Genomic DNA, 23,710 nt, shown 5'->3' with positions numbered 1-23,710 from the left:
CCGGCCTGATCCCTTAACACCACCCATTGATCTAGCAGTAAGGGCTCACGCGCTACATGCACGGTGACCAGTCAGCACGCACCAAGTGCCGATTACCACTGGAAATGGCGTGCGTGGGAGGAAATAAATAAATAAATCATCCAGGCGTTATGGGCGCAGTAGCCTGGCAGTACTCTCGTTTTGGCATGTACTGCATGCATATAGCACCTAACGCACCTTTGTAAAAGGGCTCCTAAGTGGCTTACCCCAGGTCACAAGGAGCTGCAGTGGGAATTAACCCAGGCTGTCAGGATCAAAGCCTGCTGCACTAACCATTAGGCCACTCTTCCACTCAAGATAGAACAAACTATAACATACATTATATGTAATGTCCAGGAAAAGCAATATAAAAATACTATACTTTTTTTTAATTACAACATACAGTAGCTTGACTTGGCTTCTTTCTTTTCCTTACATGTCAAGAAGATCGTCACCACTTTCATCACTCTCTACAGTTAGTTGCCTTGTCCACCATTTTTTCACTTCAGACCCAGAGGAAGCCACATCTAACATAGGGTTAATTTTGCATACAACAGACTTCATAGTTGTTCGACCTCCAAACCGCAAGTTGACAGAAGACACAGAATGGCTGAGTGGTTTTGGTGCTAGAAAATGAAATAGAACAATATTGTATAAATTATTATGCCTACTGAACAGATTTATTTTCTGAATAAAGTATGTGCCAATGCCCATGTTGCAGACAGGGTTGGGGAGATTTATTCAATTAACTTTTTGAGTTAACAGGACAAACCTTCAAAGCTGAATATCACAGGCTGCTGATCAGTTGACATGTGGCCAAACAATTAGTTAATTTTTAGGGCTGCAGGGGATCAACAGAAGACCAGCTTTAAGATGGACCTGAATGGGGGTGGGGGTGATGAGTCACAGGTGGGGTGAAAGATGCTGGATCACACCTAGGACAAGGGTTGGGAATAGATGAAACAGAAGAGATGTTTGGAGGAGACAGGAGATGCTGCACTGTGATTAATATTTTAAATTATGATTAAAAATGAATGCATTAATCACAGAGTTAACTGTGATTAACTTGCAGCCCAATTTATTTTTAGACGTTTATTATGATTTATTTAGTGCCCTTTTGAAGAAATTCACTCAAGGCGGTGTATAGCAAGAATAAGTCAAACATAGGCAACTGACAATCACAGCAGTAAAAATATTCAAATAATACAAGGTACTGCATAGTATACTATATTACAATGTCAACACAATAAGCAATAAAACATTTTAATAGATAGCATAGGGTATAAGCAAAATGGAACATATAGGGCCTCTTTTATTACACTATGCTAGTGGTCCCTGGTGCGGCAATGCCAACAAAAAAGGAGTAACAGCAATTTGATGTCTCTCCAAAACTTATCTGGTTAGATAATGTTAGAAGCAAGGAAGGGCCTAGCTAAAGCTTCATAGGTTAGAACTCATATTCAGTATTATATGGTTAAAGTTAACTGGTTAAGTTGGACCTTATAAATGGCAACTGCTCATCTGAACACATAGACAAACATTGATTAATTGGGACAGAGTCAACATGGATTCAACCAAGATAAATCTTGCCTCAATAATTTGTTGCATTTTTTTGAAGGCATGAATAAACATATGGTTAAAGGTGAGATGGTTGATGTAGCTTATCTAGATTTTTAGAAATTTTTGACTAGTCCCTCATGAGAGGCTCTTGAGAACATTAAAAAGCTATGAGGTAGGAGGCAATGTTTTGTTGTGGATTGTCAACTGGTTGAAAACTAGAAAACAGAGAATATGGTTAAATGGCCAATTCTCTCAATTGGGTGAAGGTGAATAGTAGAGTGCCATAAGGATCTGTACTGGAATGAGTGCTTTTTTACATATTTAAAAATGATCTGGAAATAGGAATGACCAGTAAGGTTTGCAGATGACACAAAACTATTCAAAGTTGTTAAATTGCATGCGGACTATATGAAATTGGTGGAGGACTGGTCTCAAAATGGCAGAAGAAATTTAATGTGGACAAGTGGAAAGTGATGCACATGGGGAAGAATAATCCAAATCATAGCTACATGATGCTTGATTCCACATTAGGAATCAACAACCAAGAAAAATATCTAGGTGTCATCACAGAAAAAACCCCTGAAATCTTGTGCTCAGTGTGTGGCAGAAGCCATAAAAGCAAACAGAATATTAGGAATTATTAGGAAAGAATAGAAAACAAAGCAAAGAATATCATAATGCCTCTGTACCACTTCATGATGAGCAACATCTTGAGTTTTGTGTATAATTCTGTTCATCACAACTGAAAAAAGATAACCAAATTAGAAAAGATTCAAAGGAGGGCAACAAAATGATTAAGAGAATGGAATGCCTCTCACGTGAGGAAAGGCTTAAGAGGTTAGGATGCTTTGGCTTGAAGAAGAGACAGCTGAGGGAGGATTGAGATCTACAAAATCCTGAGTGAGGTAGAATGGGTAAATGTGAATCAATTCTTTACTCTTTCAAAATGTACAAAGACTAGAGATGGAGATATGTTGGGCCTGGTGGGAGAAGGCGAGAGAGAGGAACAGATGAACCTAGGGGTGGGGGAGGGAGGGAGGGAGGGAGGGAGAGAAAGAGATTGAGAGAGAGGGAGAGAGGGTGGACTTGGGGAGGGGTGAGAGAGGTATTGGACGGGAAGGAGAAGGGAAAAAGAAAGAGAAGTTGGATCCATGGGCGGAGAGAGGGAGGGTAGGAGAGAAGAAGAGATGTTGGACCTGGGGTTGGAGGTGGGGAGAAAGAGAGAAAGAGAAGTTGGACCCAAGGGCAGAGGAAGGAGGGAGGGAGAGATGTTGCACCTTGAGGGTAGGGGAAGAATGAATGAGATGCTGGACCTGGGGGCAGAGGGGAGAAGGAGAGAGGAAGAGATGTTTGACCTGGGGTGGAGGGGGGAGTGGGAGAAGAAGAGATGTTGAACCTGGGGGGAGGAAGGGAGACAGAAAAAGATGTAGGACCTGGAGGTGGAAGAGGGAAAGAGAGAGGAAGATATCTCAGACCATAGGGGGGTATGGAGGGAAGGGGAGAGGAAGAGATGTTGGACATGGGAGAAAGGAAGAGGGGAAGGAGAAAGGAAGAGGTATTGGACCCAAGGGTGGAGTGAGTGAGAGAGAGAGAGAGAGAGAGAGAGAGAGAGAGAGAGAGAGAGAGAGAGAGAGAGAGAGATTTTGGTCCTGAGGGGGAGGGGGTAGAAAGGAAGATATGCTGGACTGGGAAGAGAAGGATAGAGGTAGGAAGAGATGTTGAAGCCAAGGTCAGAGGGAAGAAGGAGGGTGAGAGAGAGAGAGAGAGCGAGAGAGAGAGAGAGAGAGAGAGAGAGAGAGAGAGAGAGAGAGAGAGAAGGGATGTTGGACCTGGAGGGCTGAAGGGAGAGAGGAAGAGATTTTGGACCCTGGGAGGTAGAAAGAGAGGGAGAGAGAAGAGATGTTGGATCCAGGAAGGGAAGAGATGAAAAAATGTTCAAATGGGAGAGGGAGGAAGAGGGGCAGAGATGCTGGACATGGGTGGAGGGAGGAGGAAGGGAGAGAGATTGGCCTGGGGGGAAGGGGAAGATGGAAAGCCGAGAGGCAGAGTTGTTGGACCCAGGGGTGGAATGATGAAGAGATGAAGAGATGTTGGACCTGGAGGTATCAGTGGGAGGGAGAGAGGAAGAAATGTTGGACCCAAAGGTGGAGGGGGCAGAGGGGGAGAGATCTTGGACTTAGAGTGGACGAAGAGAAAGAAAGAGATGTTGGACCTGGGGAAGGGGAGCGGAAGGGAGAGAGGAAGATATGTTGAATCATGGGGGGGGGGGGGGGGAGAGGGGTAGAGATGTTGAATCTGGAGGGAGGGAAGGAGGGAGGGAGAGGGGAAGAAATGTTGAACTTGGGGGAGGGAGAGAAAAAAAGCCGCTAGACTGGGGGCAGAGGGAGGACGGAAGAAAGGAGAGAGGAAAAGATGTTGGACCTGGGAAGAGAGGGAGGGAGAAAGGAAGAGGTGTTGGAACTGGGGAGGAATGGAGGAAAAGAGTAAGAGATGTTAGCCCCATAGGTGCAGAGAAGGGAGGGAGGAGAAATGGAGAATTAATGAACTCAGGGCAGTGGGTGGGATGGAAGAGAGGGGGAGAGATGTTGGATGTGGGGGGAAAGAAAGAGTGGGAGACATAGTGGACCCAGGGGCAGAGGGAGAGAGAAAGACAGAGAGAGAGAGAGAGAGAGAGAGAGAGAGAGAGAGAGAGAGATGATGGACCTAAGAGCAGAGATAGAGAAGTTGGATTGGGGAGGCAGAGAGAGAGAGACAGAGAGAGAGAGAGAGAGAGAGATGTTGCATTTGGGGTTCAAAGGAGAGGGGGAGGGGACAAACATTAGAGCAGGGGGGAGGGAGAGATGTATTGGAGGGGCGGAGTGAGGGAAAAAGAGGCACAGAGTTTGGATTGGGGACAGAAGAGAGGAGGGAGAGATGCTGGAGCCTGGGGCTGAGAGTAGAGAGGAAGAGATGCTGGACCACGGAAGGGAGGGAAAGAAGAGAGAGGGAGACATGCTGGAGGGAAAGGTATAGGGAGATATCAGTTTATAGTTTATTAAAACTTACTATACCACCTATGCCAAACAAGTGATGTACAGTTGCTAAAGGTTAACCAAATCAAAAGCTGCTGAGAGATCAAGTAAAACAAGACTACAAAGGTGGGGGAGGAGAAATAGGGAGGAGGTGCTGGCCTATAAGTGTGCAGGAAGGGAAAGGGAAGGGAGATACCAGGAAATGGGGAACCATGGGGGTAGGTTGTCAAGCTGATGAGTGAGAGGAGGATAGTGAACACAGAGGGCAGAAATGTGGTAATGCAGAGTAGATTACAAATGGAAGGGAATATGAGGCTGGGGAAGGATTGAGATGGGACATAGGAGAGCTAGGGAGTGCGAGAAGGAGATGGAAAGTTGACAGATGAAAAAGTAAAAAGGAGACAGAGAACTGGAAGTGAGAAAAAGGGTGAAGTTTGAATGGACAGAGGCAGTTCCCAGTTCAATATTTGTCTTCATATTTCTATTTGTAAATTGTGATCTCTTGTTCTGTATTTGATGAAGGTCTGTCTATGTTTTGTATATGACTGAGGTGCGGTATTCTGTTTGAATGTAGTTTCTATGTAGAGATCTGTAGCTGTCCCATATGTTCTGTTTTACTAGTAGTAGATATATTGCTGTTTTAGAACCCAACTACCAACCCATCACACAGTAAAACATTACTTCCTAAAATACTCAACCTCACAATGCATACTAGACCCTTGTCCTCGTTACCTTATGAAGGAAGCTCCTAATATATTCAATAAACTGCTTCAGCAGCATATCGCCTTCCTACTATTCCATGGCACTTTCCCTGATAATAAAGGTTCTATTATCCTAATACCAATATCAAAAAACAATTCAACCACCATAACTGATATAACAAACTACAGACTAGTAGCCTCCATTCCTTTGATGATAAAGGCGATGGAAGGAAAACTAGCAGCACAACCTATGGACTACCTTTCACATTTCTTCCTACTACACAAATCACAATCAGGTTTCAGGCCATGCTATAGTATTGAGACTGTCCTTACAACCCTAGTATCAAATCTCAGAAAATAAATTAGCATAGGGTCTAAGATCTTAATAATGCAGTTTGATATGTCTAGCACATTCGATACAGTAGATCATAATATCCTACTAAACATACTAGACAACTTTGGCATATGTGGTATACTCCACAAATGGTTTTACGGATTCCTGAAATCAAGATCTTACAAAGTGAAAATGAAAGGAATCTTATCCTCTCTTTGGTCACCGGACTGTGGCATCCCTCAGGGCTCTCCACTATTGCCCATACTGTTTAATGTAATGACGTCACCAATAGGTAACAGACTAGAAAAGTAGGATTCAAAATATTCATATATGCTGACGATGTTACCATATACATAACCTTCAAAAAGAACATTCAAGACATCTTACAAAAGGCACAACTTGGCTTAAATTTGATAGAAACCTGGGCCTCAGAATCTAAACTAAAGCTAAATAAAGAAAAAATTAAATTCATGGTTATTACCAACGTATTTGACCAACATGACTATAACAGTTTCACAATTGACAACACTTCATTCCCCACTGACATCTGAAAATTCTAGGTATAATTATATACAAACATATAACATTTGATACTCAAGTTTCCTCATTAATCACAAAATCTTTCAGGTCTCTTTGGAGGATCAGCCTCTATTTCCTATCAGAAACATTCAGACTATTGGTACAATCATTAACATTATCCCAATTCAATTACTGTAATACCATATATGCTGGCTGTAAGGAGTACCTGTTGGAAAAACTCCAAATAGCTCAAAATACTGCAGCCAGGTTCATATACAAAATCTCTCATTTTGAAAGTGCCTCCTCTTTATTAATCAAATTACAGTGGCTTCCCATCAAAGCGAGAATCACCTTCAAATTATGTACCTTTATCTTTCAAATCCTAAATGGCAGAGCTCCAGACTATAGGTACCATTAATATACTTACCTCAAAGAAATGCTAAATATGAGGCAAGAAACTATCTCAGACTACACCTCCCAATTGCAAAAAAGTGATCTACGAAACTGTTCACTCTGCAGACTTCACTTACCTAGGAACCAAATGGTGGAACTCCTTACCACCAAAATAAGAAATATACAGGAAAATACAGATTCCGCAAAATCTGCAAATTGTTCCTATTCAAACAAACCATCACAAAGAACAACCATATCTCAAACAACTAATTACCTGAATTGGTTAGTACTCTATTTACCATTAACCTTCTCTTTGCTTTATGTACAATTTCTCATTCATAATAGATTTTCTAAATGTTAAACATCTCTAGCTATCCTAGTACGTTTATGATACTGTATTATAAAATTGGATTCTTACAAAAAATTACTTTCTTTTGCATTATTCTTATGTATACTGTAAGCCACATTGAACTCAAACTTGTTTAGGATAATGTGGGATATGTCACAAATCAATCAATCAATCAATTAATTCATTGTGCTGCCTATTTATAGGTAGGGTTCTTACTGCTTGAATTGTAGGATTAGTGCTACTGTTGTGTAATATGTTTGCTACATGTATGCTGAGTTACTATTTTTCAGGTTTTGTATTATTTCACAATATGCCTGGAAGTGGAAAGATTTATGTTGCTATTTCTCTGATGACATGAAAATCAGAATATTTTTTTTGTACGATGACTTCTATGGAGAAATTTCCTAGTTCTGATCTGCATCTGTTGTTGAGGGGAGGTTGGATTTTTCTGAATGCAGAACATGTTTACATTTAACTCATAAGAGCTGCTATACTGTGTCAGACCCAACGTCTGTGAGGGTCATGTATGTGGTGTGTCATATATGTGAGCATATATGTGTGTCCCAACTGAAAAAAGGTTGAGAACCACTGACCTAGTGCCTAAGCAGCATCTAGAAAGCAAAATATACAGATCATTCCAAATAGTATTTGTTTAAAGTGAATTAGAAATAGTTCAACAGATATAGAATCAGTGATCTGTTGAATGGGAGTTTGGGAGGTAGGCCTATGACCCTTGTTGCTAACGTGCACCTAAAGCAGCTTAAAATGGCATAATGTGGGACATGCCCAGCACAACACATATTACATTGAGTCCTAAAACACCAATATATCTACTACTAGTAAAACAGAACACGTGGGACAGCTACAGATCTCTATATATAGAAACTACATTCAAACAGAATACTGCATCTCAGTCATATCCAAAACACAGACAGACCCTCATCAACTACAGAACAAGGGATCACAATTTACAAACAGAAATCTGAAGACAAAAATTACATCATTACAGCAGTCCCAAAAATCTAAATTCAAAGCCTAAAGAAACTTTGATACTAATCTGTGCTTGTGTTGCTTCTTATTTTATTTATTTATTAGAATTTATTTACTGCCTTTTTGAAGAAATTCACTCAAGGTGGTGTACAGCAAGAGTAAGTCAAACATAAGAAATACAGCAGTAAAAATATCCAAATAACAATACAAAATATGGCATAGTACACTTTCTTCATTCAGGTCCTTTTTCCACTCTTTGAAGAATGTTCTTTTGGCTCTAATATCCTTGTTTGGGCTTCCAAGATGGTATTTTTAAACAACATCCATGCCTGATTTAAAGTCCTAACTTTTGCAGCTGATCCTTTTAGTTTCTTTTAAACCATTTTCCTCATTTTATCATAGTCACCCTTTTAAAACCTAATGCTGCTCCAGTAGGTTTCCTGTGTGACTTCACTCCAGATATTAGTTCAAATTTGATCATATTATGATCACTGTTTCTCAGTGGACACAACACCATTACCTCTCGTACTATGCCTTGCATTCCACTAAGGACTAGATCTAATACAGCTCCTCCTCTTGTCAGTTCCTGGACCAGTTGCTCCAAGAAGTAGTCATTTATTACATCTAGGAATTTTACCTCCCTAGCACTCCCTGATGAAACATTTATCCAGCCAATATTGGGGTAATTAAACGAGCTTATTTTCAAAAGAGATGGGCATCCATCTTCCAACACAAATCGGGAGATGGGCGTCCTTCTCTCAGGGCAGGCCAAATCGGCATAATGGAAAGCCGATTTTGGCCGGCCCCAACTGTTTTCTGTCGTGGGGACGGCCAAAGTTCAAGGGGGCCTGTTGGCAGTGTACCGAAGGCGGGCGGGGGCGTGGTTAAGAGATGGCCGTCCTCGGCTGATAATGGAAAAAAGAAGGGCGTCCATGATGAGCATGGTGGGGGGGGGGGGGGGGGGCTTGAAGGGGCTCAGGGGTTTATTAAACAAAAACAAAATTAAAAGAAAATCAAAAAATATCTTTTTGAAGTTATGCAAATACTGGTAAGATATTTAGAGGCAGCACGCACAAAGTTCAAGGGGGCCTGTTGGCAGTGTACCGAAGGCGGGACGGGGGCGTGGTTAAGAGATGGCCGTCCTCGGCTGATAATGGAAAAAAGAAGGGCGTCCGTGACGAGCATGGGGGGGGGGGGGGGGCTTGAAGGGGCTCAGAGGTTTATTAAACAAAAACAAAATTAAAAGAAAATCAAAAAATATCTTTTTAAAGTTATGCAAATACTGGTAAGATATTTAGAGGCGGCACGCACAAAGCTAAGCGGCCAGCTGTCCTAAATGAAGCCACTTAGCTATGCAGGTGCTGGCACAGAATATTGCCAGCACCTGCATAACCTGGGGCTCCTCCCCAGTGCAACCCCCAGTGCTGCTCCTGACCTGTCCGTTTTTTGTTTGGGCGGTCTCAGGGGATATTCAGTGGCACTGTCTGGTTAAGTGCCACTGAATATTCCTAGTTAGGTGGCAGGAAGCTACTTAAGCGAGCAGGAGAGGCTCCTGCCCACTTAAATCGCTTTGAGTATCAGCCTCATAGTATTGATGAGAATAGCCCCATTCTCTATAGTAGACAAGGAGAACTGCATACTGCTTTATTTATTTATTTACCATATTTATATAGGGATACTTTTACAAACGCACGCTAGCATTTGTAGCATGCACTAAAAATAAGCATGTGCTAAACATCAGAAATGCCCATATAGTCCTATGGATGTCTCTAGAATTTAGCACATGCTAATTAGTAGCACACGCTACAAACGCTAGCGCGCCTTTGTAAAAGACCCTCATACTGCATAATCTGAAATTCTAAGTGGTGTACAAAAATACATTCATAATAAAATCAAACATAAGAACTAATAATCTAAATATATAACAAACATAAAACTTAATTTAAGACTGTAATAAAACTGTATGATTCACAAATTAGCCATTTTCTTCAAAGGCCTGTTTGTATAAATAGGTCATATGACTTTTGTGAAAAATTAATAATGATGGAGCCTTTCTTAATTCAGATGGTAGTGAATTCCACAACAGAGGCCCAGTAACTCCATTCTCTGGTGCAGACTATCTCCCTGAATTAAAGAAATGGAAGGAACGACTAACAATCCAGCATTCAAGAAGGTTTATAAATTTTTTAAACTGAATCTATAGCTACTGGAGCTTCTGCACTCAGAGCTAAAGAGAATGTTTAACAATTTATTTGATGCTATGTGTCCTTATTTTTAAACTGTACACTATAATAGCTACTACTATACTCTCACAGTCACAGTATGATCACTTTTGGTACTTTTTCTTTTCAAGCAATTAAAGAGTTCCTGAAATATTCTACATGAACAAGGAACTTTCCTCTTGCTGCCAAGAAATGGCTATGCTAGGAAAGAAAAAGAGTTCACACATTTCAACAATTTTAAATCTCAAAATCTTTAGCATTCTCCTACACATAGCTGACAAGCTTTCTTTAAAAAGGAGTACTGGTCTGTATAGTACATGCATGGATAATGAACATGTTGTCCATCTACCTGACGGCAAACGCCACTGTCCAAATTTCCTTTGGGGTTTTCCAGCTTCTGTAGAATCTTGACGATATCCACCTCTATCAGAAAGAGTTGGGCTGAGCAGCTGCTGCTGGCTGCTTGTCTGAATCAACAAAAAAACAATCAGTAAATTTAATGAACAGTTTTTTTTGTCTTTCATTGTATCTTCTAAATATAAAACTCACTACATCTGCTCCTTGCAATTCTTTATGTGTATTCTTGAAATGAAAACTATTAGCATAAAAAAATTAAAAGCAAATTAACTATAATGTACAAATTAATCAATTCTAGATTTAAATATTGATATGATGTTATAAGCTATGGGGGCAATTCAGTAAATGGCGCACAACAGAGCATCACAAAATTAGAACCAAAGATCATGGTGCCAAGTGGTATTATACAAGAGCACCTATGCTGGTAAGTGGAGGAGTAGCCTAGTGGTTAGTGCCGCGGACTTTGATCCTGGGGAACTGGGTTTTCCTACCGCAGCTCTTTGTGACTCTGGGCAAGTCACTTAACCTTTCATTGCCCCAGGTACAAATAAGTACTTGAATATACCACCTAAACCACTTTGAATGTAGTTGCAAAAACCACAGAAAGGTGGTATATCAAGTCCCTTTTCACTTTATAGAATACAGTAAAAAAGGTGCCACTTATGCACAAACATATAGCTGGGACAACTTATGCCATGTCAACAAGTGTTTGCAGCTATGTGGCACCCCATTTGTGGTTAATTTACAGTATTCTATAAGTTATGCATACATCCAGTAGAGCTGCCTATCCATGCTCTGCCCACATGAATGTTCTCTTTCACATATGTGTTAAAGAGAATATGCACAGATTTTTTTAGAATCGTAGCAAGCATGTACATGGGTAAGTGCCAATTATTGGCACCTCTTACTTGCATATGTGCTAGTATTCTGTCACAAACGTGGGTATTTGGTGCCTATCCATAGGCACGAATTTATAGAACTGCCTTTCACACACATTAATTATAATATAGCCATGTATCCTCATTGTTATGGATTTAATTCAACTATTTTATTTAATTACACTTTAATTCATTCATTGTTTCTCTGAGAAGAGGTGGTTTTTTTTTCTGATGATCAATATCCTATAAGCGAAGGCCAAGACAGAAAACAGGAGCAAGTTCTCCTGTCAGTTTCCTTCAGATGATTTTGAGAGGGTGATGGTAGGGATCAGCAAGGTAGTGGAGGATATTTTAGAGAAGGAGGAGGATGGTGCTATTAAAAGAGGGATCGGCTCTCCCTTTTCTTAGATTTAATCAAAAGGGGGATTGGCATGCTGAAACTTGGAAAAGGACTTGAGGTAGGGACAGTGGCGTACCGAGGGCGGGGCGGTGGGGGCGGACCGCCCCGGGTGCAACCCAATGGGGGGGTGTCTAACCTCTGTTCCATTGTCAATTGGGCCTGCCTTCGCACCGGCGCACGCTTAACATCTCTCTGCTGCCTGCCACTCGCTGCGTGCGTCTCCTCCTTCTCTCTTCCACAGAGTCCCGCCCATCTCGATCGACGGCTGCTCAGCCTTCCTTCCCCTGCGGCACGGTACCCCATGCGCCAGTGCGGACTGACGTCTCTTCCGATGGCTGGCTGGCTCCTCTCTCCCTCCTGGCTCGCGGCTGCCCGCCATCTTCAGTGCAGTCGCGAGCCTGCGCCCTCCGCTTCCTGCTGCGCTTGCACTCCATCCCCGCCAGGGACACTGGTAGTATCAGCACTCAGCAGAAGAATCTTGGAGGCCCACTTCCATCCCAGGTCCGGAGCAGAGCCAGGTAATTAGGCCCCGCAGTGCGATCTTAATATTTATTTATTTAAATTGTGCTGCCTTGACTTTTTAAAAGGTAAACAAAAAAAGAAGCAAACACTGGGCCTTCAGGATTGAGAAAAAATGGAGTCCTTTAATATCTGTTTTTTCTCAATCCTGAAGGCCCAGTGTTTGCTTCTTTTTTTGTTTACCTTGTTGTACTTGTATACTGTTTTCCCTCTCTTTTGTGCCTGCGTTGACTTTTTAAAAAACATATTATTGCATTTTCTGCTGCTGCTGCTCAGTTTGGAAGAGCATTAAGCTGCAGCAAGGGGGGGGGGGGGCATAAAATGGTTGGAAAGGGGCAGAGAAAGGAGGCAGATGCTGGTTGGAAAGGGGAAAGAGAGAGAGGGCATAGGCTGGATGGAAGGCAAAGAGAGAAAGGGCAGCAGATGCACGTGCGGCTAGATGGAAAGGGACAGAGAGGGGGCAGACTCTAGATGGAAAGGGACAGGGGCAGGGAGAGGGTCAGACACTGGATGGAAAGGGGCAGAGAGAGGGGGAATACGCTGGATGGAAGAGAAAGGGCAGATTCACACTCACAGCTGGATGGAAAGGGGCAGAAAGAGGGGGCATGCACTGGATGGAAGGGAGAGAAAGGGCAGACGCACATGCGCCTGTATGGAAAGGGGCAGAGAGGGGGCAGACAAGGATAAAAAGGGATGGGGCAGACGCTGGATGGAACGGGGCAGAGAGAGGGGTTATATGCTGGAGAGAAAGGGCAGATGCACATGCACAGCTGGATGGAAAGGGACAGAGAGAGGGGGCATATGCAGGATGGAGGGAGAGAAAGGGCAGACGCACATGCGGCTGTATGGAAAGGGGCAGAGAGGGGGCAGACAAGGATAAAAAGGGATGGGGCAGACGCTGGATGGAACGGGGCAGAGAGAGGGGTTATATGCTGGAGAGAAAGGGCAGATGCACATGCACATGCACAGCTGGATGGAAAGGGACAGAGAGAGGGGGCATATGCAGGATGGAGGGAGAGAAAGGGCAGACGCACATGCGGCTGTATGGAAAGGGACAGAGAGGGGGCAGATGCTGGATGGAACGGGGCAGAGAGGGGGGTTATATGCTGGATAGAAGGGAGAGAAAGGGCAGATGCACACGCACAGCTGAATGGAAAGGCACAGAGAGAGGGGGGGTGTTAAAAAGAGGTCGGCCCCGGGTGTCAAGTATGCTAGGTACGCCACTGGGTAGGGAAAGGGGCATCCACAAATTTTTTTATTATTGCCTGGGATCAAGAGGAGAAGGGTGCGTATTTCTTTCTTGTTTAACATTGGAGAAATGGGCATGTACCAGCTGTGTAAAATAGGTCAATGTTTTATAAAAGTGGAGAACGCCAAGCCTTTCAGAAAATCTGCATAATGCCACTGAAGATGTGTGTATATGTGGTGCTACACTAAAGAGCCAGGGCAATTTTATAAAAAAACCTACACAATAGAAGAGTGGCTTCACATGGGATACATATGTGTATGTAGTGTGAAGTTATATTCAGTGGCAACGCAGATGTGTATATGGCACCACTTACAGCCCTGTGTAAGGGAGTCTTCCTTAGACGGTCAAACTTTGTCCCAGAGGATATGGATTTGAAAGTCAGAGGTATGCACATCCTCAAGATCAAACACTCCACCAAGCCCCAGGAACAAAAGACAAATTTGTTGGAGGCTGAGTGAGCAGGTGGAAATGCAGTTGGATTAAAGTGCTGAGGAATATGTATACTGCCATTATAGAATATATCTTATAAATATACTTAGAAGGACTGTTCAGAAAAACACTTCCTTTCTGGCCCATAAAGCGAATGCTACATACCTGTAGAAGGTATTCTCCGAGGACAGCAGGCTGATTGTTCTCATTGATGGGTGACGTCCACGGCACCCCCTCCAATCGGAATCTTCACTAGCAAAGACGTTTGCTAGCCCTCGCGCGCCGATGCGCACCGCGCATGCGCGGTCGTCTTCCCACCCGAACCGGCTCGTGTTCGTCAGTCCCGTATGTAGCAAGACAAAGACAAGGGAAGACACAACTCCAAAGGGGAGGCGGGCGGGTTTGTGAGAACAATCAGCCTGCTGTCCTCGGAGAATACCTTCTACAGGTATGTAGCATTCGCTTTCTCCGATGACAAGCAGGCTGCTTGTTCTCACTGATGGGGTATCCCTAGCCCCCAGGCTCACTCAAAACAACAAACATGGTCAATTGGGCCTCGCAACGGCGAGGACATAACTGAGATTGACCTAACATCGTATTCAACTAACTGAGAGTGTAGCCTGGAACAGAATAAAAAATGGGCCTAGGGGGGGAGGAGTTGGAGTCAAACCCCAAACAGATTCTGAAGCACCGACTGCCCGAACCGACTGTCGCGTCGGGTATCCTGCTGCAGGCAGTAATGAGATGTGAATGTGTGGACAGATGACCACGTCGCAGCTTTGCAGATCTCTTCAATAGTGGCTGACTTCAAGTGGGCCACTGACGCTGCCATGGCTCTAACATTGTGAGCCGTGACATGACCCTCGAGAGCCAGCCCAGCCTGGGCGTAAGTGAAGGAAATGCAATCTGCTAGCCAATTGGATATGGTGCATTTCCCCACAGCCACTCCCCTCCTGTTGGGATCAAAAGAAACAAACATTTGGGCGGACTGTCTGTTGGGCTGTGTCCGCTCCAGATAGAAGGCCAATGCTCTTTTGCAGTCCAATGTGTGCAGCTGACGTTCAGCAGGGCAGCAATGAGGACGGGGAAATAATGTTGGCAAGACAATTGACTGGTTCAGATGGAACTCCGACACCACCTTTGGCAAGAACTTAGGGTGAGTGCGGAGGACTACTCTATTATGATGAAATTTGGTATAAGGAGCATGAGCTACTAGGGCTTGAAGCTCACTGACTCTACGAGCTGAAGTTACTGCTACCAAGAAAATGACCTTCCAGGTCAAGTACTTCAGATGGCATGAATTCAGTGGCTCAAAAGGAGGTTTCATCAGCTGTGTGAGAACGACATTGAGATCCCATGACACTATAGGAGGTTTGATGGGGGGCTTTGACAGAAGCAAACCTCTCATAAAGCGAACAACTAAAGGCTGTCCCGAGATCGGCTTACCTTCCACACGGTAATGGTATGCACTGATTGCGCTAAGGTGAACCCTTACAGAGTTGGTCTTGAGACCAGACTCAGACAAGTGCAGAAGGTAGTCAAGCAGGGTCTGTGTAGGACAAGAGTGAGGATCTAAGGCCTTGCTGTCACACCAGACGGCAAACCTCCTCCATAAAAAGAAGTAACTCCTCTTAGTGGAATCTTTCCTGGAAGCAAGCAAGACACGGGAGACACCCTCTGACAGACCTAAAGAGGCAAAATCTACGCTCTCAACATCCAGGCCGTGAGAGCCAGAGACTGGAGGCTGGGATGCAGAAGCGCCCCTTCGTTCTGGGTGATGAGGGTCGGAAAACACTCCAATCTCCACGGTTCTTCGGAGGACAACTCCAGAAGAAGAGGGAACCAGATCTGACGCGGCCAAAAAGGAGCAATCAGAATCATGGTGCCTCGGTCTTGCTTTAGTTTCAACAAAGTCTTCCCCACCAGAAGTATGGGAGGATAAGCATACAGCAGGCCTTCCCCCCAATCCAGGAGGAAGGCATCCGATGCCAGTCGGCCGTGGGCCTGAAGTCTGGAACAGAACTGAGGGACTTTGTGGTTGGCTCGAGATCTACCAAGGGGGTGCCCCACACTTGGAAGATCCGGCGCACTACTCTGGAGTTGAGCGACCACTCGTGAGGTTGCATAATCCTGCTCAACCTGTCGGCCAGACTGTTGTTTACGCCTGCCAGATATGTGGCTTGGAGAAACATGCCGTAATGGCAAGCCCACAGCCACATGCTGACGGCTTCCTGACACAGGGGGCGAGATCCGGTGCCCCCCTGCTTGTTGATGTAATACATGGCAACCTGGTTGTCTGTCTGAATTTGGATAATTTGGTGGGACAGCCGATCTCTGAAAGCCTTCAGAGCGTTCCAGACCACTTGTAACTCCAGGAGATTGATCTGTAGACCTTGTTCCTGGAGGGACCAGCTTCCCTGGGTGTGAAGCCCATCGACATGAGCTCCCCACCCCAGGAGAGACGTATTCATAGTCAGCACTTTTTGCGGCTGAGGAATTTGGAAAGGGCGTCCCAGAGTCAAATTGGACCAAATCGTCCACCAGTGTAGGGATTCGAGAAAACTCGTGGACAGGTGGATCACGTCCTCTAGATCCCCAGCAGCCTGAAACCACTGGGAAGCTAGGGTCCATTGAGCAGATTGCATGCGAAGACGAGCCATGGGAGTCACATGTACTGTGGAGGCCATGTGGCTGAGCAATCTCAACATTTGCCGAGCTGTGATCTGCTGGGACGCTCGCACCCGGGAGACAAGGGACAACAGATTGTTGGCCCTTGTCTCTGGGAGATAGGCACGAGCTGTCTGAGAATCCAGCAGAGCTCCTATGAATTCGAGTCTCTGTACTGGGAGAAGATGGGACTTTGGATAATTTATCACAAACCCCAGTAGCTCCAGGAGTCGAATAGTCATCTGCATGGACTGTAGAGCTCCTGCCTTGGATGTGTTCTTCACCAGCCAATCGTCGAGATAAGGGAACACGTGCACCCTAAGCCTGCGGAGCACTGCTGCTACCACAGCCAGACACTTTCTGAACACCCTGGGCGCGGAGGCGAGCCCAAAGGGTAGCACACAGTACTGGAAGTGACGCGTTCCCAGACGGAATCGGAGATACTGTCTGTAAGCTGTCAGTATCGGAATATGCATGTAAGCATCCTTTAAGTCCAGAGAGCATAGCCAATCTTTTTCCTGAATCATGGGAAGAAGGGTGCCCAGGGAAAGCATCCTGAACTTTTCCTTGACCAGATATTTGTTCAGGGCGCTTAGGTCTAGGATGGGATGCATCCCCCCTGTTTTCTTTTCCACAAAGAAGTACCTGGAATAGAATCCCAGCCCTTCTTGCCCGGATGGCACGGGCTCGACCGCATTGGCGCTGAGAAGGGCGGAGAGTTCCTTTGCAAGTACCTGCTTGTGCTGGAAGCTGAAAGACTGAGCTCCCGGTGGGCAATTTGGAGGCATGGAGGCCAAATTGAGGGTGTATCCTTGCCGGACTATTTGGAGAACCCACTGGTCGGAGGTTATAAGAGGCCACCTTTGGCGAAAAACTTTCAACCTCCCCCCGACCGGTAGATCATCTGGCACGGACACTTTGATATCGGCTATGCTCTGCTGGAGCCAGTCAAAAGCTCGCCCCCTGCTTTTGCTGGGGAGCTGAGGGGCCTTGCTGAGGCGCACGCTGCTGACGAGAGCGAGCGCGCTGGGGCTTAGCCTGGGCTGCAGGCTGTCGAGAGGGAGGATTGTACCTATGCTTACCAGAAGAGTAGGAAACAGTCCTCCTTCCCCCATAAAAACGCCTACCTGATGAGGTAGATGCTGAAGGCTGCTGGCGGGAGAATTTGTCGAAAGCGTTACCCCCGCTGGTGGAGCTGTTCTACCACCTGTTCGACTTTTTCCCCAAAAATGTTATCCGCACGGTAAGGGGAGTCCGCAATCCGCTGCTGGATCCTATTCTCCAGGTCGGAGGCACGCAGCATGAGAGTCTGCGCATCACCACACCTTGAGCAGCGGCCCTGGACGCAACATCAAAGGTATCAAATACCCCTCTGGCCAGGAATTTTCTACATGCCTTCAGCTGCCTGACCACCTCCTGAAACGGCTTGGCTTGCTCAGAAGGGAGCTGGTCCATCAAGTCCGCCAGCTTCCGCACATTATTCCGCATATGGATGCTCGTGTACAGCTGGTAAGATTGAATCTTGGCCACGAGCATGGAAGAATGGTAGGCCTTCCTCCCAAAGGAGTCTAAGGTTCTGGGGTCTTTGCCCGGGGGCACCGAAGCATGCTCCCTAGAACTCTTAGCCTTCTTCAGGGCCAGATCCACCACACCAGAGTCGTGAGGCAACTGAGTGCGCATCAGCTCTGGGTCCCCATGGATCCGATATTGGGATTCTATCTTTTTGGGAATGTGGGGATTAGTTAGTGGCTTGGTCCAGTTCACCAGCAATGTCTTTTTCAGGACATGATGCATGGGTACTGTGGACGCTTCCTTAGGTGGAGAAGGATAGTCCAAGAGCTCAAACATTTCAGCCCTTGGCTCATCCTCCACAACCACCGGGAAGGGGATGGCCGTAGACATCTCCCGGAGAAAGGCTGAGAAAGACAGACTCTCGGGAGGAAAAAGCTGTCTTTCAGGGGAGGGAGTGGGGTCAGGCCATCAGACTCCTCGTCAGAGAAATATCTGATGTCCTCTTCTGCCTCCCATGAGGCCTCATTATCGGTATTAGACACAAGTTCACGGACCTGTGTCTGAAGCCGTGTCCGTCTCGACTCGTGGAACCCACGGTGGGAGCGTCGAGAGGTGGACTCCCTGGCCGGCAGCGGCGAAGCTCCCTCCCCCGACTTCGTCGGGGAGTCCACCTGGGAGGCAGCCGAAACCGGTACTGCAAGCAGCACCGGTACCGGGGACCTCACCCCGGGCAAAGGGCCAGCTGTCACCTCACTCGACGGCACCGGTGGCGCAAGCACCCCCGGTACCAGAGGAGAAGGGCGCAATAGGTCTTCCAGAATGCCAGGAAGAACGGCCCGGAGACTCTCGTGCAGAGCGGCTGCGGAGAAAGACTGAGAAGCGTTGAGGTCAGAATCTGTTCTGGGCATGGAGGCGGTACCGGGCTGTCCGGGGTAGAGCGCACCGACACCTCCTGGATGGAGGGTGAGCGGTCCTCCCGGTGCCGATGCCTGCTGGGTGCCGACTCCCTCGGTGACCCAGAACTCCCGGTACCAAGTCGGGAAGGTGACCGGTGACGATGCTTCTTCGACTTCTTCGAGCGAAGCATGTCACCGGAGCTCCCCGATACCGATGAGGAGGACGTTGAATCCAGACGTCGCTTCCTCGGGGCCGGGGGCCGAAAATGGTCGATCCCGGGGGGCTGTACCGGAGGAGCCCTCAGGGCAGGAGGAGACCTACCCGAAGGCTCACCCCCACCAGCAGGGGAATGGACAGCTCTCACCTGCACTCCAGACGAAGCACCACCGTCCGACAACATCAGCACCAGAGGGGGTCCCGGTGACGCCGACGCACTCTTCCGAAGCCTCGGTATCGACGATGCAGGAGGAAGACGCCTCGATGCAGTCGACGTCGATGCGATGTCCGAAGACTTCGGTGCTGCTGACGCCGATGCACCCGACGAATCTCTAGATGCTGATGCCATCGAAGCGCCGGAGAACAGAACGTTCCACTGGGCTAATCTCGCTACCCGAGTCCTCTTTTGCAAAAGAGCACAAAGACTACAGGCCTGCGGGCGGTGCCTAGCCCCCAGACACTGAAGACACGAGGCGTGCCTATCAGTGAGCGAGATTATCCGGGCGCACTGGGTGCACTTCTTGAAGCCGCTGGAAGGCTTCAATGTCATGGGCGCAAAAATCTCGCCGGCGAAATCAAAATTGGCGATGATGACAAGAAGCACCGAGACAAAAAGGGGGGAAAAACCCCATGCGGGCGGCCAACAAGGCCGCTCCCGAAAGCGAAAGAAAACTTACGCTGGGAAAAAGCTAGAAATACGGGAAAAAGGTTCTCTCTCTCTCTTTTTTTTTTTTTTTTCGAAAAACACGAAAGACGCGCGAGGGTCCTCTGAGGGGCATGAAACGGCGGCAAAACACGACCGTCCCGAGCGCGGACAAAAGAAGACTGATGAACACGAGCCGGTTCGGGCGGGAAGACGACCGCGCATTTTATGCAATGAGACCCTGTGCTAAAATAGCACAACTTGTGGTAAAATAACCTGTCTTAACAATAGCCCATGTTGACAACTACCCCCCAAAAAAGCTAGACTTGTTTTTATAATTTCGCCAAGAATGGTTATTAGAGTCTTACAAGGCCACTCTGAGACTTTCAAGCATTTCATGATCTTTTTTGTAACAATGTATATCATTCTCCATGCACGAAATCCTCTGTTTCACATTAGCCACTCTGTCAGTGCAGGATTTGAGCTGACAATTAATTTCTAATATCTCTAATCTAATTGCAGCAAGGCCAGATGCATTGTCCTGTATCATTAATTTAATCGTGCTGAGCTCCGAAATGAGCGGTTCCAGCTTTTCACAGTGTTTATGAATCTGCGCCATTTTGACTGGCATCAGACAGTCTTGTTTTAGTTGTTTACAGTTGGAACCCAAAGGTAGAGGAGCTTTGTTTTTACAAGTCTGGTTAGTCGACATATCATAGAGATAAGCTCATACAGTTAGTAGTTTTTTGTGCCAGAAATAGAATAGTTAAATGGCATTTTGCTAAACAGATTGAGGGAGCTCTACTCCTAAGCAGCCATCTTCCAGTGTGTCCAGGCCATAGGCGCCGACTCCGTGGGTGCTGTGGGTGCTCAAGCACCCCCAATATTTTGAAACCTGCCCTCCTGTTTTCCTGCTGCCCAGCCAGGGCTTAACTCATTTTACCTGACTGAATGGCAGTGAAAGAAGCAGAGTACAGCCGGCTTGTCGTCGTCAGCTTTCTCCTTCCCTTTCAGCTCAGCTGTGGTCCCACCCTCATTTCCTGTTTACGGAAGGGCGGGACGCTGAGAGGGAAGGAGAAAGCTGAAGACGAGCCGGCTGTCCTCTGCTTCTTTCACTGCTGTTCAGTCAGGTAAAATGAGTTTTAAGAGGTAGGGCAGGGGACAGGGAAGAGGGGAGAAATCGCTGAACACGGATGCAGGGGAGGGCAGGGAAGAGGGGAGAAATCGCTGAACAGGGATGCAGGGGAGGGCAGGGAAGAGGGGAGAAATCGCTGAACACGGATGCAGGGGAGAGCAGGGAAGAGGGGAGAAATCGCTGAACACGGATGCAGGGGAGGGCAGGGAAGAGGGGAGAAATCGCTGAACATGGATGCAGGGGAGGGCAGGGAAGAGGGGAGAAATCGCTGAACATGGATGCAGGGAGCAGGGAAGAGGGGAGAAATCGCTGAACATGGATGCAGGGGAGGGCAGGGAAGGGGGAGAAATCGCTGAACATGGATGCAGGGGAGGGGACAATGAAGAGGGGAGAAATTGCTGAACATGGATGCAGGGGAGGGGGCAGGGAAGAGGGGAGAAATCGCTGAACGTGGATGCAGGGGAGGGCAGGGAAGAGAAGAGAAATCGCTGAACATGGATGCAGGGGAGGGCAGGGAAGAGGGGAGAAATCGCTGAACATGGATGCAGGGGAGGGGGCAATGAAGAGGGGAGAAATTGCTGAACGTGGATGCAGGGGAGGGCAGGGAAGAGGGGAGAAATTGCTGAACATGGATGCAGGGGAGGGCAGGGAAGATGGGAGAAATTGCTGAACGTGGATGCAGGGGAGGGCAGGGGGCAGGGAAGAGGGGAGAAATCGCTGACATGGATGCAGGGGAGGGCAGGGAGCAGGCAAGAGGGGAGAAATCGCTGAACATGGATGCAGGGGAGGGCAGGGAAGAGGGGAGAAATCGCTGAACATGGATGCAGGGAGCAGGGAAGAGGGAAGAAATCGCTGAACATGGATGCAGGGGAGGGCAGGGAAGAGGGGAGAAATCGCTGAACATGGATGCAGGGGAGGGCAGGGAAGATGGGAGAAATTGCTGAACGTGGATGCAGGGGAGGGCAGGGGGCAGGGAAGAGGGGAGAAATCACTGACATGGATGCAGGGGAGGGCAGGGAGCAGGCAAGAGGGGAGAAATCGCTGACATGGATGCAGGGGAGGGCAGGGAAGAGAGAAGAAATTGTTGAACATGGATGCAGGGGAGGGCAGGGAAGAGGGGAGAAATCGCTGAACATGGATGCAGGGGAGTGGGCAATGAAGAGGGGAGAAATCGCTGAACATGGATGCAGGGGAGGGGGCAGGGAAGAGGGGAGAAATCGCTGAACGTGGATGCAGGGGAGGGCAGGAAAGAGGGGAGAAATCGCTGAACATGGATGCAGGGGAGGGCAGGGGAGAGTTGCTGTACATGAATGCAGGGGAGGGCAGGAGAAATGCTGCATATGGATGGAAGAGAGGAAAGACAGGAAGGAGATGCACATGGACGGAGGGGAGAGAGGAGAAATACTGGAGATGGAGTGGAGGAAAGACAGGAAGTAGATGTACATGGAGGGGAGAGGAGAAATGCAGGACATGGATGGAGGAAAGGGAGGACAGGAGGAAATGCACATGGATGGCGGGGAGTGAGGAGAAATTCTGGACATGGATGGAGGGAAGGGAAGACAGGAGGAGATGCACATGGATGGAGGGAAGAGAGAAAAATGTTGGACATGGATGGAGGGGAGGGAAGAGAGGAAGTGAGATGAATATGGATGGAGGGGTGGAGAGAGAGGAAAATGGTGGACATGGATGGAGGAGAGGGAAGAGAGAGGAATGAGTTGCATTATGGATGGAGGGGAGTGAAGAAAGAGGAAGGAGATGCATACTGACAGATGAGGGAAAGGGAAAAGAGAAAAACTACACATGGATGGAGAAAATAGACGCTATGGAAAGAAGGAAGAGAGGGGTCAGATGCTGGAAGGAAAGGGGGGAGAGAGGGGGCAGACGCTGGAAGGAAAGTGGGAGAGAGGGGGCAGATGCTGGAAGGAAAGGGGGGAGAGAGGGGGTAGCCGCTGGATGGAAAGGGGGGAAAGTTAAAGATCGAGGAAAGAAGAAACAAGAGACCGGGACCAACACAGGCACAGGCAGCTCCTTGTGACTCTGGGCAAGTCACTTAACCCTCCATTGCCCCAGGTACAAATAAGTACCTGTATACAATACGTAAGCAGAATTGAGCCTGCCATGAGTGGGAAAACGCGGGGTACAAATGTAACAAAAATAAAATAAAATAAATTAGAAACAGTAAACGGCCAGACCACAAAGGTAGGAAAAAATGAATTTTATTTTTAGTTTAGGATAAAGTAGTGTGGTAGCTGTGTTAATAAATATAGAAAATTGAAGTAAGGTGATATGTTTACTGGACTAATTTTAATACATTTTTATGTTTAAATCTTTTTTTATTATTAATAAACAACACATGGTAAATATACATTGTATGTTTTCTACCGGTTCTACAATCATTCATATTAAACCATATTTGGAAAACAGTGTTTTTAATTTTCACCCCCCCTGCCCTTAACTTCCTCCCCCCCACCCACCCCTACCCTCCCTCTCTCTTTCCCACTCCTACATCCACTTATTTCCAAAGTCTTATTATCAGGGATTTAAGATATGACTTCTCGCTGCTGCTGTCATGGTAATCCAAAACGGGTTCCAGCATTGTTGGAATTGTGTTCCTTCTGTAGAATCTAGGTCCCTTATAGCCATGCGTTCCATTCGCATCATGTGTATCATATGTGTCCTCCACTGTTGCACCCTGGGGGGTTGATGGGATA

The 23,710-nt window shown here is 46.7% G+C and overlaps 1 protein-coding gene across 1 annotated transcript in view; it reads right to left on the bottom strand.

Annotated features, from left to right (window-relative positions):
* Nucleotides 1-450: 450 nt before the first annotated feature.
* NALCN (sodium leak channel, non-selective) overlaps nucleotides 451-23,710 on the bottom strand; it is a 690,956-nt gene continuing 667,696 nt past the window's right edge. Inside the window, 2 exon segments of the mRNA XM_030201343.1 lie at nucleotides 451-644; nucleotides 10,447-10,564. Of these exon segments, the coding sequence (XP_030057203.1) occupies nucleotides 451-644; nucleotides 10,447-10,564 (312 nt within the window).

Source organism: Microcaecilia unicolor, chromosome 4 (assembly GCF_901765095.1).
Source record: "Microcaecilia unicolor chromosome 4, aMicUni1.1, whole genome shotgun sequence".
Lineage (NCBI taxonomy): Eukaryota > Metazoa > Chordata > Amphibia > Gymnophiona > Siphonopidae > Microcaecilia > Microcaecilia unicolor.
Note: the sequence above shows the minus strand (reverse complement) of the source record. Positions and strands in the feature narration are given on the sequence as shown.